Source organism: Branchiostoma floridae, chromosome 15 (assembly GCF_000003815.2).
Source record: "Branchiostoma floridae strain S238N-H82 chromosome 15, Bfl_VNyyK, whole genome shotgun sequence".
Taxonomy (NCBI): Eukaryota; Metazoa; Chordata; class Leptocardii; order Amphioxiformes; family Branchiostomatidae; genus Branchiostoma; species Branchiostoma floridae.
In genome coordinates this window covers 19,609,781-19,626,701 of record NC_049993.1, presented here as the reverse complement: position 1 = coordinate 19,626,701, position 16,921 = coordinate 19,609,781, and the positions used below count along the sequence as shown (strand labels likewise).

Genomic DNA, 16,921 nt, shown 5'->3' with positions numbered 1-16,921 from the left:
GGTATAGGTTTGCCCCCCCCCCCAGCGGCTTGTTTTGGAACTGCAGGACAGGTTTGGTGTCAGACTTTGAAAGGGAATAGCTCAAGAAGGAGTCGACGGATTGTTATGATTTTCACCGGCGCCATGGCAATAATTTTTATTGCCACACTTTTTTTGCTAACAAACAATTGTACATGTAACAAAAAAAGATAATTAATATATGGTTTATGGGATAGTACTTTTGGGTGGGCATGTATTTTTTTGGGGAGGGCAAGTATTTGTAATTTTTTCCATCTGCAACAGTTGACCATGAAATGGATTTAGTCTGGATAGATTTTTATTAACTCAGAGAGCCAATAATTCCAGCAAGGTTTTTATTCTTATTTCTATAGGCAAACTTAGATAAAATCTGTTGTAGTTAAAGTAGAAATTCTACTAATACAAAAGCTGTATTTCTTTAAAAAAATCTAAACTTAGATGAAATTTGTTGTAGTCAAAGTAGAAATTCTACTAATACAAAAGCTGTATTTCTGTAAAGAAATTCAAAAAAATTTACTGGTCTGTTTAAGATGTTTTGTGTTAACCATGTGATAAGATCAAAATTGAATAGTTAACCAGAACAAAATGTATTATATCATATTATAACTGGTAAACTATTTCTAGCACATATATACCATGGGGTCTGGTCTGGATTTACCAGCCTGGACCTCTGGACCTGACCCCCAGCTTGTTGCAAGTTTTCTTTTTTTGCCCTGTCGCTCCAATTTTTTTCTGAAAAAATCCGAGAGCCAACAAATTAAACTGGTGTAGCCTAAGGGTAAGATAAGATTATTATTTTTTGATAGCTTTTGATGTTATTTTTCTTTTACTAACATGATCAAGATGATAAAAGTTATATGAGGCTGCTTTTCCCAATGTTTTCACCTTTTTTGTGTCTTCTTTTTAAAAATAGTTTGATGTTTTTTTTTCTAACTAACATGATCAAGATGATAAAAGTTAAGTTAGGATGCTTTGCCCAATGTTTTCTACATTTTTCATGGTAACTAATGCCTCAAGTTCCAAGCAGGAAATACATGACTTGGAGTTGTGTATACTGTTCCACTTGTTGAGCTTGAAGGCAGACTAGACTGTTGGCCCTCGGTAAGGGATCCTAGTGGGGAACCTATGCCCAATGTTTTGTTGGCAATTTATATCCTTGTATAAGAGTTAGTTTGCTTCTGTGTATAAGTGATAGCTTTCCCTAAAGCAGAAGATGAAGATTGTGAGCCGGCAAGATGACATCAGAAGCATACAATGTAAATGTACATTTCTATGTAACAAAGTGTATGGATAGATATTGACATGGACACCACCACAGTTGCCAGCTTAAGAAATAATGCCTTTGGCCAATGTGTTGCCAGTTTTCAAGCCAGGTACCATGTCTAAAAAAAAAAAAAAAAAAAAAAAAGTTAACCCTACCTACCGACCCTAATTTTTTCAGGACTGTTACAGGAAACACAACATTTTTTTTCCTAGGCCTAAAGCACGACAAACTTACACAACCATAGCTGGCTTCCTGTGTTCAGAGTTAGTTTTGGGCAGCTGGAGAGACGGGTGACATCGACAGGATTCATTGTACAGGGGAAAAGTTAGTAATAACAGAGGGCCATGGCTCATATCCTGTCTTAAGGTCTCATTGATGAGTTTTTTCTTCCCATAGACTTCTAAAATTCATGTTATAAATGTATAATGTTATAAATCATGGTTTACATGGGCGCGTTCATGATGAAGCTATCATAATGTAAAATTTTAGCAGATTTTTCATTCTATGTTGAGCACATTTACCCTTATCGTGGGAAAAAATTGTCAACGTCAACTATACATACTATAGGTTTTCTATAGCAATTGCAAACTATGATTAGTCAATCCCCCCAAAAGGCACTTTTTTGCTGTTTGTGTACAACCGTACCACTCAGAACCCAGGACTGTGTACCTCCGACCTAGCGCGCGGCTGCAAAACTTTACACCTCATTTCTTCAGTTACAAACAAGCTTTCATCAATCTAACTTTTGAGATCAGTTCCGCTAGCTAAAAGGGAATTTCTCACGATAAAAACACGCGTCCATGCAGCCGTTTATTTTTTGGCTCGGATCTCTTTTAGGGTACCCACTCTGAGTAATACATCAATGAGACCTTAAGTTGAACTTTACACTCCAGGTGAGTGACACAGCTGGGATTGGAACTCATGACTTCTTAGTCCAGAGGTAGGGTCACTGACCATCAACCTTGTCTTGACTTTGTCATAAATTTGTTTGGACTAAACTTTGTCTTCACCTCCATAGCATATCAATGATTAGGTAGGGTATAAAACCTGCTCTTCAGCAGATCTACTCAGTGTTGCTGAGAAAAGGTACTAACAGTGGATACATTACAAGGGTCCCACTGCTAAAAGCTGTGGTCCCACCCCTGAGTTTGGCTACCCTGATCAAACATGACAGAAATAGATTAATAGCCAGATTATGTTACAGGTGACTTTGTTATCAACATTTACCCAAGGTAAATAACTGTATTTTTGCAATCAGAAATTCCACCTGCATAATGTTAGTACACTTGGAGCTGTGCAGGTATTTCTGGTGTCTACATGCACCTAACCTGCATGGGTACATGTACAGGGTTTTATACATAAATGTGCTATGATGTAGGTGTATGTGGATTGTTATTAGCTGCATTGACTGTTACCACCTATTAAGTAAAGAAAAAATAGCAATCATTATTATGGTTCCTTAACAATTTTTGTATGATCCATGCTTCCTAAATTCAGATAAAAGTTGTCTGGGGCAGAAGATTTTCAATTTTACCTGCACCTGTTCATGTATGCAGAAAAAAGTCTTTTGAGCCCTGAGATGTCTGCAGATTCAACCTGAGAACCAATCACATACATGCTGTTGGGCTTGACCATTCTATCTACTCTCCAAGCAGAGGTTTGGCTCTGGTTGCTTTTGACAATTGTTACAACGTATGAAGAAAACGGCACAAAATAGAAAACCCGAGAAAAAAAGCCAAGCCAAACCTCTGCTTGGAGAGTACATTCTACCCCAGGGTGCTCTCTTACAACAGGAACACTAACTGCACAATACATTTGTATATACTATTAGAGAGGTGCTACGGTGAACAATGATGCTGATACTGATAGATAAATAAAGTCCTGGAGTTGCACCTAAATACTAAATATTTGCACACTTACAGCAGATAATTAGACCACAACAGTAGCTGGTAAAGTCTGGCGGGTGACTGTGTACACACGACCTTGGGGGGTCAGACTGGTTAACAATATTGATTGAGGAAATAGCATCAAGTTAATATTAACTCAGGTATCCCGGCATGCTTTAAGGGTACACGCGTAGGTCCAGGGTCCACACTCAACATTAGCAGGGAAAAGGTGGGTTTTCTCTACTTGTCTTGTAAAAAACAGTCTTGAGAGTTTCTCATGACAACATTCCTGTACTGTACCTGTCACGTGTTAATGATTACAGTAGTCTCTGATTAATGTGGTTGTACTATAAGAAAAACAGCTACTAAATATTGTAAGGGTCAAAGGTCTAGTATTCACCAGTAATGATGCCCAACATGGTGTTTTTCAACTCATTGTCCTTTTCACATTGTAACGAATCAGATGAGCTTTTTAATGAATGAGACTATGACATTATTTTTTATAACTTCAGTTTTGTGGTCTGTGTTCTTGAGAACTCAATTCACTGCTTAATGTGATATATTTGACAATATCAATGCCTAAAATGAGGACTGTGCCCTCCATACAAGGAGAAGACTGATTCAACTCAAAATCATTTTCTACCTGCACTTCCATAGGCCTGAAAACCTTGCTGTGTCCAGGCACCAACCATGGCCCAACTCCCAGCCCTCACCCGGCTCTACAACAAGATTGCTGAAAACTTGTCGGATGAAGACTTAAAAAAGCTACGGAACTTGCTTGCTGCTGAAATTTTGTCAGTAGCAAGAGTGCAACATGCAACGGCTCTGGACATTTTTATAATGCTACAGGCCGACAATAAGATTGGATATGGCAATCTGCAGTTACTTATACAGATTTTACAAAGTTTGGGGAAAGGAAGATTGGCCAAGGAAGCTGAAGAACTTGAGCAACAGCAGAAGACAGAATCTGAAGGTATGTCTGAACAATTTCTACATGATCATGACTATAGATGAGTAAAGCCAACCACTGCACATACATATATGTAAGCTCAGGTAACTGCTATAGGAACAGTTAATACCCAAATAACTGTAGGTGTAATATTATTGTAAAAAGGATTTTAGGTTTATTGTGTTGGACAAACTGAATGGATGTCTATACTATGCATTATTTATTTTCCAGTATTGTATCTCCAGTAAAGCACTGATTTTATCCAGAAGCTGTTTATGTCAGAATCTTGACCAAACTTCCTAGCCCACATCTTTTTTAAGTCACAATAAGATAAAGTTTCCAAGTTTCCAATATATGTATCAATGAAATGAAGGTATTAGCAAAAGTGTTCAAATCCTGTCGTGCTACCAATCATGTGCCCTTGGGAAAGGCACTTAACATCAAGATGACTTTCCTCGCTTGACCAAGGTGTAAAAATGGGTAACTCACTGTATCTGACTTTGGTTGGAGAGGTAAAATGTGGTGGAAGCTGATGGTTGGTTAATAAACACTTTGGCAGTAGATAACAACCCACTGCCTTTACCTTTACCTAAATGAAAAAAAATTGCCAAAATCTCAATTTATTTGTGTTGATTGTTATCTGTATATAGCACAAGCAGCAGCAGCAGCAGCTCTACAACAGACACCCCCCATGAGTGAACCCCATCACACCCTCATGCAACGTAAGTATAGGGATGACTTTTCAAGTGCAAGAAACATCCTGCATTGTGTGGGTTGAAGAGTAACTGTGCCCGGTAACTGTTCATTACAGGCTAAATGTTGTTTCCTTTGGACACTTACTGATACCCTAGACTCCAAAAAGATGGTGAAAGGACAAATGAAAGGTACATGTACATGCATGCCCAATGTTCCATTTTGTACTTCAAACATGTGATAAAACTTTAAATATAACAGAGAAAAAACAGGTTTCTTTATTTTCCAGCTATGCCCATGGCCCTGGCTATCTACCCAGGCTTCCAAGGGAGTTTTGATATAGCGATTGGAGAACAACCCCAGTTAACCATTCCAAATCCACACCTTTTGACCACAGTATATCAAAATGAGCAGGTTCTCCAACTGAAGACTAGAATGAGGGATGAAGAGCTTAAGGCACTTTACATGTACGAAGAAAGAAAAGTTAAGTCCCTAAAGAAAGCAAAATCCTTTTTGTCCCAAGAAAGTTTGGAGAAAAGGTTTGATGAGCTTCAGGCCAAAATTGAACAACAACATGCCATCATAGTGAGTACATACAGAGGTTGTGTGATCCTGTTTCTGACGTTTGAGTCTGAGCCCAAATTTGCCCATTTCTGGGGTTCCTGCACGAGCGGCCGCCTGTCTGACAGCCTGACTGAGCTGCTGATGACTGAGGAGATGCAGAGCCTGGAGGGAGGAGACCAGCTGGTGGTGAGGACTCTGGTTCTGGAGCAGGACTACAGAGCTTGGAGGGACTACTTTGGGAAAGGTACTCATTCAATCAATTCAGACTATTTGCTTGCTTTACAAAGATTCATGTGTGTCTTGGAAAATTTAGGAAGGGAGTGATTCTAATACGGCCTATTACTCAACACTATATTTTTCATACGCTGACAGTCCGTTGATTTTACTGACTACAAGTGTGGTTTTACAAGTACATGTACATGTAGTTCTAAAAATAAGTCATATTCTTACAAGAATTCTGAAAATGAATACCAATTATAATTTGCTTTTACAAAATTCTTGAAATGAATACCAATGTGCTTTAAATTTACAAAAAACTGAAAATGAACTTACTTGATTTGACAGGTGCAACTGAATAGTTGGCAGCTCACTATTAATATCAAATAATATTTGGCATATGTTCACTCTGTTGATTTTAGTGATTAGATACCAAATTGTTCTTTTCAAAATTCAGAAAATGAAATTACTTGGTTTGACAGGTGCAACAGGACAGGTGGAAGCTGATGTACCTGCCCAACCTGTCCCAGGTGAGCCACAGCTCCCTGAGGAAGAGCAGGTGGAACAGGTGACATCACACCTGGCATCGCTGGGCACTTCCAGACAGCCAGAAGAACTAGAGATCACACAGAAAACAAGGGCAGGAAGCATCCGATCCATTGCAAGTGTCCAGTCAGTCGCAAGTGTCCAGTCAGTCGCAAGTGTCCAGTCAGTCGCAAGTGTCCAGTCAGTCGCAAGTGTCCAGTCTGTCGCAAGTGTCCAGTCTGTCGCAAGCACCCTATCGTCAGGAAGCGTTCTGTCATCAGATTCAGGCTACGCATCAGCTGGCAGCCAGATGACTTTGTCGGAAGGTAATACTTCTTTTTCTTTACCCGGAAGAGCAGATAGTGAGCTTTTAGCATCACTTTTCAAATGAGATTAACGTTATCATCATGCATGGGCCAATATCAGGATAAACACACAGTGGTAAATCAGAATGGGGGTTGTTGGGAGATCCCATCGTAGGCAAATTGTGTAATGTATGCAACTGCTGGGGGCTTTTCGTTTACATACATCTATAGTGATCACTGAATGTGTGAAAATAATGTGTTCTTCTTATGTCACTGACTGTCATCTAATGAAAGAAGTTCAAGATTCTAACAATAAGGTGCATGTTTTGTATGAGTGGTCCAATAATTATTCTTTCCTACCATAGGCAAAAACATTGCACCAAAGTACAAAGCAGAGGCAGAAGAAGCTATCTCCAAGATAACTGAGGGAATGGAAAACATTGACAGGGAACTCACAGCCATCAAACAGAACTGTCAGGAAGTAGAGAAGGAAATCCAGCAGCACTACAAGCAGGTAATCTCCAAACTCAAATTGGAAAGGCAGGAGGTAATCACAAACATACAAAAAGTCAACAGAGACAGAAAAGGGGAACTGACTCAGGAAAAAAAGAGATTGCAGATGGAACTTGGAAAGAACAAGGAAAAGGTAGCATTCTCTCAAAAGATTTTAGACTGTAAAAATGAAAAGGAGCTTCTTATCGTAAAGCAACAAATAGAAGAAACGCTCCAGAAACTCTCCTTGCAGGAAACACAAACTAGGAGTTTGGATGATTGTAAAAGAGTGTCCTTCCAACCCTGTAGCCTATCCCAGGTTTCTGGAGGTTCCTTCTCAGTACCTGTGTTTGGTAGGTTCAGTATTGCTGTACAGGAGTCGGTAGTAGAGAGTCTGCCTAGCTCTGTCACAGTCACAACCAACACTGCAGATCTTACAAGTGGGGATGTTACACCACAGATAGAGGTGACCTCACCACAGGGCAAAGCCACCCTGATACAGACTACAGCACACAGTAGCCCCCCACTAGCTGCAGGGAAGGGACAAACCAGCAGAGTTAGGAGGGTCTGGGGTGCTGAGTGGAGACCTCTGGAGTCAGGGAAACACTCACTGGGGGTCTGTATGGGGGGTATGAAGGACCTGGGTTCTCTCACTGTAGATGTGGGCAGTAACAACCCTGTACTGAGGTTTGGGCAGAAGGGCAACCAGCAGGGGCAGTTTGACAGGCCTGTAGATGTAGCAGTCAGGGGGGACAGGCTGTATGTGGCTGATACTTTCAACAAGCGTGTTCAGGTGTTTGATCTGAGTGGGAAATTTTGTCATTCATTTCCTACTATCAACCCTGTAGGACTTGCAGTTCAGACTGATGGCACCATAGTGGTGAAATCTGTGTATGAAGTGACGAAATTTTCACCATCAGGGAAACTGCTACACAAATTTCCTCTGGGTGAATATTGCATAGACCCCTATGGCCTGGCAGTACAGAGGGATGGGAGGGTTGTTGTAGCTGATCCAGACAAACACAGCATCTTCCTGTTTGAGGCAGATGGGACACTGGTGAAACAGGTGGGAGGGCAGGGGAAGGGGGAGGGGCAGTTTGATGAGCCACGTTTTGTCTGTGTGGATAAAGAAGATAACATCATTGTGGCAGATAAAAGAAACCACCGTGTTCAGGTGTTTGACAAGAATCTGAACTTTAAACACAAGTTTGGTCAGTGGGGCAGACAGCCACAGGACATGTGGGGTCCTCATGGTGTGTCAGCTGACAGCAGGGGGAACATAGTTCTGGCTAATGGAGGAGATAACTCTGGTGAAGGTGGTGTAGAACATGGCAGGAAGCTTCATGTGTTCCACCCAAATGGCATCTGGGTTTCAACCATCAGTAGTGATGGGGACAAACTCATCAACCCCCATGGTGTGGCTGTGACAGAGGATGGACATGTGTTTGTAGCTGATCCTGGTGACCACTGTATCAGGAAGTACAGATACATGTAACAGTACAGAACATCCTAGTGAGTGAGAACATCCTAGGTACGGGAACACAATATTTCCTAACAAGCCCGCTGAAGATGGTATGGGATAGAAAGAATACTGAAACAAAGCATGATAAGTGTTGTATAACCAGATACTTCTTTAATTAGCCATTTTAGTTGGGGACCACTCTGGTTGAGGTTGACAATTTTCTGGTTGAGTTTGAGTTTTCCAAACTTCCACTTAGACATTCATGACATATTTTATGATGAAATTATGTATGATAGCTAATGAGTTGAATAAAGCATCCAAGTATCCAAAGTTTACTCTCTATAGATCCATATACAAAGCAGTAATTAAAACAAAAGCAGCTTATACAAATATCAAATGAAATCTTACAAGAATCTTCTTTAGGCAAGACGTTCAAATATTTTTGATTAGTATATAATGGGTTCATCTACTATCAGCAAGCTGATTTGTATTGTGTAACAGTGTAAAAAGTATTCTTTACTGACACTGAGTTTTCAAACTTTACAAGTTTATGGACCAGAATGAATGGCTACAGTTGTTGTGTTGTTGTAGTAAAAAATAAATCTGACTGCTGCCATCCTTGTGTCTGTGTATCTTGTGACTGTAACAGTGCTACTGAAATAGCAAGGAAATTTGCTGCCCCATGTACCAGTAGGAAATACAAACTTAAAAGGGTTTGAAGGAACGAAGGAATAAACAATCCTGTAAAATCTTGTCAAAAATCCCCACTGTATAATACCCTTTATTTCTTGTAGTTTATCTATGCATCATCTGTGAAGTTTAAAATGCCATCAAGATATATTTCATGATTCCTTTATATACACAAATCTCAAAATCTCAAAGCAAAGATTCAACTTAACAGTTTCTACCTTTTTATAAATTGAAAAAAATACATAACTTTTCTCTGATCAATATTAGGTTTCACTGTTCAAAAAGAATCTTACATGCAAACCTTTGATTCTTCCATCAAATTTGCTGATCCTTAAGTTATGGTAACTATGTGAAGTCTTACTCACCAACAAATCTGCATGTGACCTCTAAGGAGTTTACTGGTGAGGAGGGGAAGGTCAATCTTCTTGACGTTTGTCTTCAGTGCGTGGAGGAAGCACTGGTACAGGAGGGAGTCCATCTGGTCTGAAGGGGGGGGGGGATGCAGCAGGTAAAGGTAAGCCTTAGGGTAAAAGTCATCCTATAGCCTTTTTAGCCAAGTAACACATGAGTTGTGAATCACATAACGTTAACACAAAACAGATCAGTCAAACAACAGAAGTTAACATCTACTAACTTAAAGTTAATCATAATTCTGCCAGGTCACGTATATCCCTCACCCTAAATAATGTGTCCCTACAAATCTCCCATAATAATGCACCTCTGTATGTCTACACTGTGCATACATGGGGTGTGCTGCACCAGAGATCTCTCACTGTTTTTCAAAGTGGCAGATACAATTTAATGGAGCTTAATTACATTTACAGCTGTTGTCTTATTTCATTTACTAGCCTCAACACTAACATGAAGTTGATACATGTACCTTCTACTTTTGAAAACACTTAAAGGTTCAATAACATCTATGTGATAGTCCCTGTAAAGTAAACTTGGCAGGGATGAATTGTAGAGAGGGAGAGAAATTGGTCTGTCTTACCGACAGGAGATACCTCATCCTCCTCATCTCTTGTCTCTCCTTCCTCCTCTCCACATTCATTCCCATCATCCTTCACTCCACCTACAGTAGTCTCTGTATCAAGGTCATTTACTTTCTCAAGGTCACCTTCATCACCAAGGTCATCATTTAAGACCAGCTTTTCTATAGGTACAGTGTCCGTGGTGCTTGAGGCTTCTGCAGCAAGTTGTCCTTGCAGTTGTTCCTCTGATGTTGCATCTCCTGAGTCAAGGTCAGGCACATGACCTTCAGGACAGGACTGCTGGGTAGCCATGGTGGGGAGGGGGGTCTGGTCACCATGTTCCCTGAACAGGAGGAGTAATTAATGGAATGTAACCTGGGCTATCTTGAGTTAATTCTATCTTGAAGTATTAACTCTACCTTCTTAGGAAACTTTTCAATTTCTGCATTATCAACACAGACGATCTTGTCCTGGAAGGTATCTTGAGAGTGTTTGGGTATAAACTGTTGCTCACCAGAGCTGATCCAGGTACGTGTGCAGCACAGTGACTCCCTTCCCCTTCATTCCACACTCCTGCATCTGAGATGATGACATCGTGGTCCTGCCTACTGCAATGGGGGCTCTACAGGACAGCAAGAGTAAAGAGTTATGGCGTTCATAGAGCGGTTGCAGGTGAATGACAGTCACAGGTCAGGACCAAGATTAGGAGGCATGGGTCAAGGAATTTGGGTTTGAAGAGCATGACTGTGTTAGTCCTTTTACTGACCAGTTTGACAGGTCATGGTTCGTGTCACCAGCTGGGAAAGCACCAGTAAATATGTACTAGTAAGAAGTACTGTATGCTCTTCTTAAATCCACAAATACTCATGAACTGATACAGGAGGTGAAGGATATTTACAGTGTATTAATCTGCAGGACATGTTAGTAGCTGCACAAAACCACAACTTCTGGAGGAAATCTGTTTGACATGTCAACCTATCCAACAAAGTTGTAGGAGGAGAGGTAATCTCTTACCTGTTCCCCAGCAGTGATACGGCACATAGGCTGTTCTTCTCAATCACAGGCAGCCCCTCCTCTCCTGGTATCACCCCTGGTAACATCAGGTCTGTTTGAATAGTACACAAAGTGTTGTAAGTAATGATGCAGTAATGACACAGTAATGGCACTTGTAGTGTCAGCTAATTAGGGCAAACAAATACCAGAAGGACTAGCAAACAAAGCCAAGCATATTTTTACTAGAACACAATGGGAATACTGACTTTTTCTTCTTAGCTACTAACTGACCTGTCCCTCCACAGAGGTTCTTAAGGAACCATGAGAACTTAAGGAACTGACCTGCCCCTCCACACAGGTTCTTAAGGAACCATGAGAACTTAAGGAACTGACCTGCCCCTCCACACAGGTTCTTAAGGAACCATGAGAACTTAAGGAACTGACCTGCCCCTCCACACAGGTTCTTAAGGAACCATGGGAACTTAAGGAACTGACCTGCCCCTCCACACAGGTTCTTAAGGAACCATGAGAACTTAAGGAACTGACCTGCCCCTCCACACAGGTTCTTAAGGAACCATGGGAACTTAAGGAACTGACCTGCCCCTCCACACAGGTTCTTAAGGAACCATGAGAACTTAAGGAACTGACCTGCCCCTCCACACAGGTTCTTAAGGAACCATGGGAACTTAAGGAACTGACCTGCCCCTCCACACAGGTTCTTAAGGAACCATGAGAACTTAAGGAACTGACCTGCCCCTCCACACAGGTTCTTAAGGAACCATGAGAACTTAAGAAACTGACCTGCCCCTCCACAGAGGTTCTTGAGTACATCAGGCCAGGTGGTGAGACAGGGTAACATGTCAGGTACTCTCCACAAGCTGTACACTGAAAATTAGCAAAAAGGTGCAGAAAGATTTGTCACACGTTGACATATAATTCAAAATTGCAAAATTCTCAATATAACTGATGCTATTACATGTGTATATTGAGTTGTAGACAGCATCTTTAATTATACTTTCTGTGTCAGAAACTCTTAGAATTAGATACTTATCATCTGTACAAATATGGCATTGTACAACTCAGGTACAATTAGTCTGACCTTTCTATATCAGTATAACATTACCATAGCTAGGAAGCCTAGGATCATTATTTCCAAGATATGGTTTCCCCATAGTATCCATTTAAATGTACATTCCTTCATTTGGTCCAAGTTTAAACTTGTTTCAATATACAAAAAAGTAGTAAATCTCATGAACTGACCGTCCGCCAGGATGTAAAGGACAAGAAGAAGAAGAAGTAAATCTCTAGGCTAACATTTTATATAGTATTACAAATGTAAAAGAAGTAATTCTAACCTGTAGGGAAGACATTTTTGTCCATCTCAAAGAAGACAGGGTTGTTGCCCAGACAGTAGACGGTGACGTTCCTGCCGGAGTGTGTGTAAATCTTCATGGTGGACATGTCTTCCTTGGTGGGTACCAGCTCCTGTAGCTGGTCTTCTGTTAGGGAGGGGAGGGCCTTCCCTACATCTGCTCGAAGTTTCCTCCTGATAACAGACAAAAGTTACTAGTTATGACTTGTTACAAAGCTCATGCCTGCTAACGCTGTGTACAAAACAAATCTGACAATTGTTCCTCTGTTAGGGATGGGAGGGCCTTCCCTACATCTGCTCGAAGCTTCCTTCTAAATAAACAAAAGTTACTGTCATGACTTCATGTAAATCTTCATGGTGGACATGTCTTCCTTGGTGGGTACCAGCTCCTGCAGCTGGGCTTCTGTTAGTGAGGGGAGGGCCTTCCCTACATCTGCTCGAAGTTTCCTCCTGAATAGTCGCAAGATTGATTGTTAGAGAGTAGGAAAATATCTGTTGTCTTCTTCATTATCAAGTTATATTGCAGCTCTACATATAGGTTAATAGATATCCATTGCTACTCTTTTGAAAATTCCAAAGCTTGTCACTTATTATGTTAATCAATCAATCAATCATTTATGTAAAGAAATCTTAAACAAACTGATTTGATGCCCTTTGAAATTGAAATCTCTGGTAGCACTGCACTTAACGAACTTTGGCAAACCTAAGTTAGACCAAGAACTTTCAGGTTTGACTGTGTGTCAGAGATATTTGATATCTAAAGGACGTCATTTTACGTTGTCAAACTTGATCAAGTTGTAGAAACGCAAGGTGTGGTATTTTGATAGCTAGTACGAAGCAGTGTAGAGAATTTGTGTTTCAGAAAGGCAGCTACAGAAGGAAAAGAATTGTTTTTCCTTGCCTTTCCTTTCCCTGCAGTAGAGCAAGGCTACGCGGGTCACGGGTTCCTCACTGGGCTTCCAGTGACGAAAAGATATTAAAAATGGCTATCTCGGCACTGGAATTCCAGTGATGAACCTTGACTCGTCACTCGGTGTCCAGTGACGAACTCCGCTCGTCACTCGGGACCCAGTGATGAACTCCGCTCGTCACTCGGGGCCCAGTGATGAACGTCATTCGTCACTGGACACAGAGTGCGGAACCATCGAGGTCACCGGTTCCTCACTGGGTTTTCCAGTGATCGGTGACTCTTCGGCACTGGACACCGAGTGATGAAATTATTTCGGCACTGGGCTTCCAGTGACCACGTTCTAATAGCACTAGAACGTTCTATTGCTGAGTTCGATGTGCAACAAAAACACCCTAATTCACATGTCGCCATAGCTGTGTTACTGTTAGATTTGGTCCGGGAGTGTGAGGACTTGCAGAGGCGACGATAGTATAACTTTAATTGCTAACTTTCAAATCCCCTCAACTGAAACGATGATTCCTTTTTCTTCAGCAAACTGAATATTTGTCGTCACTGGTTTACTAGCTGAAGTTTCCTCATCACTGGAAAACTAGTGACGATAAATATTCCCCACTGGTAAGCCAGTGACGACGCGACTTCATCACTGGAAACCGAGTGATGAGAAATTTACCCGTGACCTCGGTAGTTTTGCTGCAGTAGAAAGTTCCTATTCCATTATTCAACGTTTAAAACGATTAGTAAAAGGTTGCGTAATATGATGCAAAATGCCGAACAATCTTCCGCCCCCCTCCCCGCATACATACATTGCAACTGTTGCATCAGAATATCGGGAATAAAAATATCTACATAAACCCTACCTATCGGACCCACGGATGACCGTCTTGGACTTGACTCTGAAGGGTTTCTGGAACATCTTGATATTCAAGGCGACGCGTGTTGAAGTTGAAACTATCCTGTTATATTTTTTCGCGTGTGCACGTCTGACTCAATCACTGACCCTTGACCTGTCAACCTATGACCTGTACCTGATTATCCCATTACAATGCTGTGGTGCTGCTTGACAATGTAGAAATCTTTCAATGTGCGGATGTATGTTACGTCTCTGAACATCTTCTTCATGATACTCTTCATACACTCAATTAGCGGGTCACTTTCGAATTTATACATTTTAGAAGATGTACTCCATAATACAGTAAAGTTTGCAGTGAATGAATATGTAAATGTAAAATCTCTAAGTTCTGTCTTGTATACAATGAAAGTAGACATCAGCCATATCAAAACAGTGGGAGTAACATCTTTATTTGCTGCAAAGTCTCATCCAAGATTACACAGTATATATAATTAGTGTTGTAACATTAACATTTGTAACAGATTTATTCATGTATTGATCATTTCATCTTGTTTGATATCATAAGACGTTGATAACTAATAAGTTTTCAGACAGAGATACAATGTAATAAGATTAACTACCACTCATTTCAGTTAAAAAGAGACATGTGAACAATTCAAGAATTGTAGGGTTTACAATGTCACCCACACATGTTTATGACATTACAATTAAAGTTTTGTAATAAATTTCCCTAATAAATAAAATGTTAAATATAAATAAAAAATAACATGTTAACCAAGCACTAAAATATGAGAAGGTTCTGTAGTATAAGAATTGATAAGAAATGTTGATAAAGGTTTGAATCTATCACAATTGATCGTCATGGCAGGCAGATGATGTTTGCTAAAGCATGTCGTACAAAATATATCAATTTCAGACAGTTCATATTCTGCAGGTTTGGAGTTTAAATGACATTGTTGTATATCTAGCCATGAGTCCAACTGATACTACTTCTACTGTTGGCAAAGAAGCAATAGTTGCAAAGATTCAGGCTTTGCATGTTAGGCTGAGTTTGAAGCCATTGCTGTGTTGTTGTTGCTACTGCTGAAGGGTCGGGTGTCCTACACAGCTGATTTTGTGTCACCATGGAGGTTGCATGGGCTGGGGGTTCTGTAGGTAGGACATCACTACTGCTGAGATGGACAACCTGTACAGGACAGGAGGAAATGAAACATTTAAATTAAAGATACATTAAAAATACAAAATGTATATTGTAATATATCTTACTCTCAGAGGTGCTTAGATGACTGTAAGACTTAGCTTAAAATGATAGGAAAGGATTGCTCAAATTCCACTTGAAATGCATTGTTTACCATATCTTAAAGGGGTTAAATTTAAGGGGTTGTCAACTTCTTGTGCATGCTCGTTGGTGGATGATGATGACAATGCGGAAGACGAAAGTAGTTGTACATCACAAGAATAAGAGCTATTATCATTAAGACAGAAGGTTCCACTATCCATAGAAACTCACATGAAACTACTGAGCATCTGTTTGGTGTCCTCAGATGACCTAGAGTTGGTGAAGCTGATGAAGGCACAGTAGACAGCAGCCCAGGCACACCACTTCATCTGGAGCAAACAGACAAATGGAATGGAGAATGATACTCATTTTGATATTGAAATGCATTTCGAGGATGAACCGGCTAGACAGAGCTGCTTGGAAGCATATGGTGTGAACTTTGAAGAATAGCCAACTGTGTCAGGGATAATCAAATACTGGATACTACTAATAACTACACTGTACTGCTACTTACTTCCCTCATGATCTGAATAAAAAGCAGCCTGCAGGCCAATTTCAACTTCTCATGAATAAATGAATTATATTACAAAGCATAAAAGAAATGCTCTGTCATCAATATAGGAGTACCAGACTGTAACTACCTTGGGTAAGCCCAGGGGAGAACAAGACATTGTGCTGCCAAGTTTTAATCAACATATAAGTTCACCTGTGTTGGTACAGAAAATTACATGTACATTTGTATATGTACAGAACTGAAATAAAAAAAAACTAAAAAGGATCATCAGTTAATGACAGTTATATATATAATGTATATCAAGACACCAAACCACCACTCAACAGAGACAGTGGCACATGGACTTCCTGGCACTCCTTGACAATAAGTGACTGACAGTCAGCCATTACACATCAACATTGAACTGCATGCATGTTTGATTGACTTAGTAAGCTCAGAAGATGGGGGAATCAATGAACGCTGGCAGGCAGTGAGGGAGGGAGTGAGTGTAAGATCTTACCTAATCCCTGCAGTTCTAAACAGCGGCGCCAGGTTTCCCGTCACACTGAACATCTCCACGACCTCCGGAGGCTGGTAGGTTGGACCCGCGCCCGTTCCAGGGTCGTTGACCTCTACATGTACAGTGGGCAGTTCAACATCAGGGACTTCAAAACTCTGGGGGGACAAAGTTCAACATTACCTTGAACAAGCTGGCTTTTATAGTCACTGTGTATCCTGTATAAGTTATATGTTTTTTTTAACTTTATGTGAGACATCAACAATCTGCCTATGCCTTTATTGTCTCTGTACAGTAATGTTACATGCAAAAATTAACCAATAAAGAAATAAATCAATCTGAGATGAAATTGAGTCTTGTCTTCACTACCAGTGGTTTAAACTATAATCTGGTCATAGTTGGCAAGGTTGCAGTGTTAGTGTTAGAGAGATATTTAGCCTTTGAAAGTGCCAATAGTCAGAAAGCATATTCC

The 16,921-nt window shown here is 40.5% G+C and overlaps 3 protein-coding genes across 4 annotated transcripts in view; 1 reads left to right on the top strand and 2 right to left on the bottom strand.

The window, feature by feature from the left end:
- The window catches only part of LOC118431813 (eukaryotic translation initiation factor 2D-like), a 56,509-nt gene extending 42,286 nt beyond the window's left edge, over nt 1-14,223 (bottom strand). Inside the window, exons 1-7 of the mRNA XM_035843192.1 lie at nt 14,168-14,223; nt 12,384-12,574; nt 11,830-11,913; nt 11,050-11,140; nt 10,550-10,657; nt 10,056-10,378; nt 9,430-9,547 (exon numbers count right to left, since the gene is read on the bottom strand). Coding sequence (XP_035699085.1) covers nt 9,430-9,547; nt 10,056-10,378; nt 10,550-10,657; nt 11,050-11,140; nt 11,830-11,913; nt 12,384-12,574; nt 14,168-14,223 — 971 coding nt within the window. The remainder of the gene's footprint in view (nt 1-9,429; nt 9,548-10,055; nt 10,379-10,549; nt 10,658-11,049; nt 11,141-11,829; nt 11,914-12,383; nt 12,575-14,167) is intronic.
- Nucleotides 4,778-9,410, top strand: LOC118431812 (tripartite motif-containing protein 3-like). The gene is made up of 4 exons (XM_035843191.1): nt 4,778-4,839; nt 5,100-5,618; nt 6,073-6,441; nt 6,786-9,410. Exons 1-4 carry the CDS (start codon nt 4,809-4,811, stop codon nt 8,405-8,407), a joined length of 2,541 nt encoding a protein of 846 aa, XP_035699084.1. The 5' UTR covers nt 4,778-4,808; the 3' UTR covers nt 8,408-9,410.
- Nucleotides 14,224-15,118: 895 nt separating the features above from the next.
- The window catches only part of LOC118431816 (protein Asterix-like), a 35,043-nt gene continuing 33,240 nt past the window's right edge, over nt 15,119-16,921 (bottom strand). The window contains exons 3-4 of one of the 2 annotated variants that reach the window (XM_035843199.1): nt 15,671-15,768; nt 15,120-15,346 (exon numbers count right to left, since the gene is read on the bottom strand). In XM_035843199.1, coding sequence (XP_035699092.1) covers nt 15,280-15,346; nt 15,671-15,768 — 165 coding nt within the window. In that variant the 3' untranslated portion in view covers nt 15,120-15,279. Of the gene's footprint in view, nt 15,347-15,670; nt 15,769-16,921 lie in introns of both variants that reach the window. The other variant, XM_035843200.1, reaches the window with a different exon arrangement.

Coding starts and splice junctions, on each gene's coding strand:
- LOC118431812 (XM_035843191.1), top strand. CDS start 4,809: ATGAGTGAACCCCATCACACCCTCATGCAAC. Junction 4,840..5,099: donor CCATCACACCCTCATGCAAC/GTAAGTATAGGG, acceptor TTTATTTTCCAG/CTATGCCCATGGCCCTGGCT. Junction 6,442..6,785: donor CCAGATGACTTTGTCGGAAG/GTAATACTTCTT, acceptor TTCCTACCATAG/GCAAAAACATTGCACCAAAG.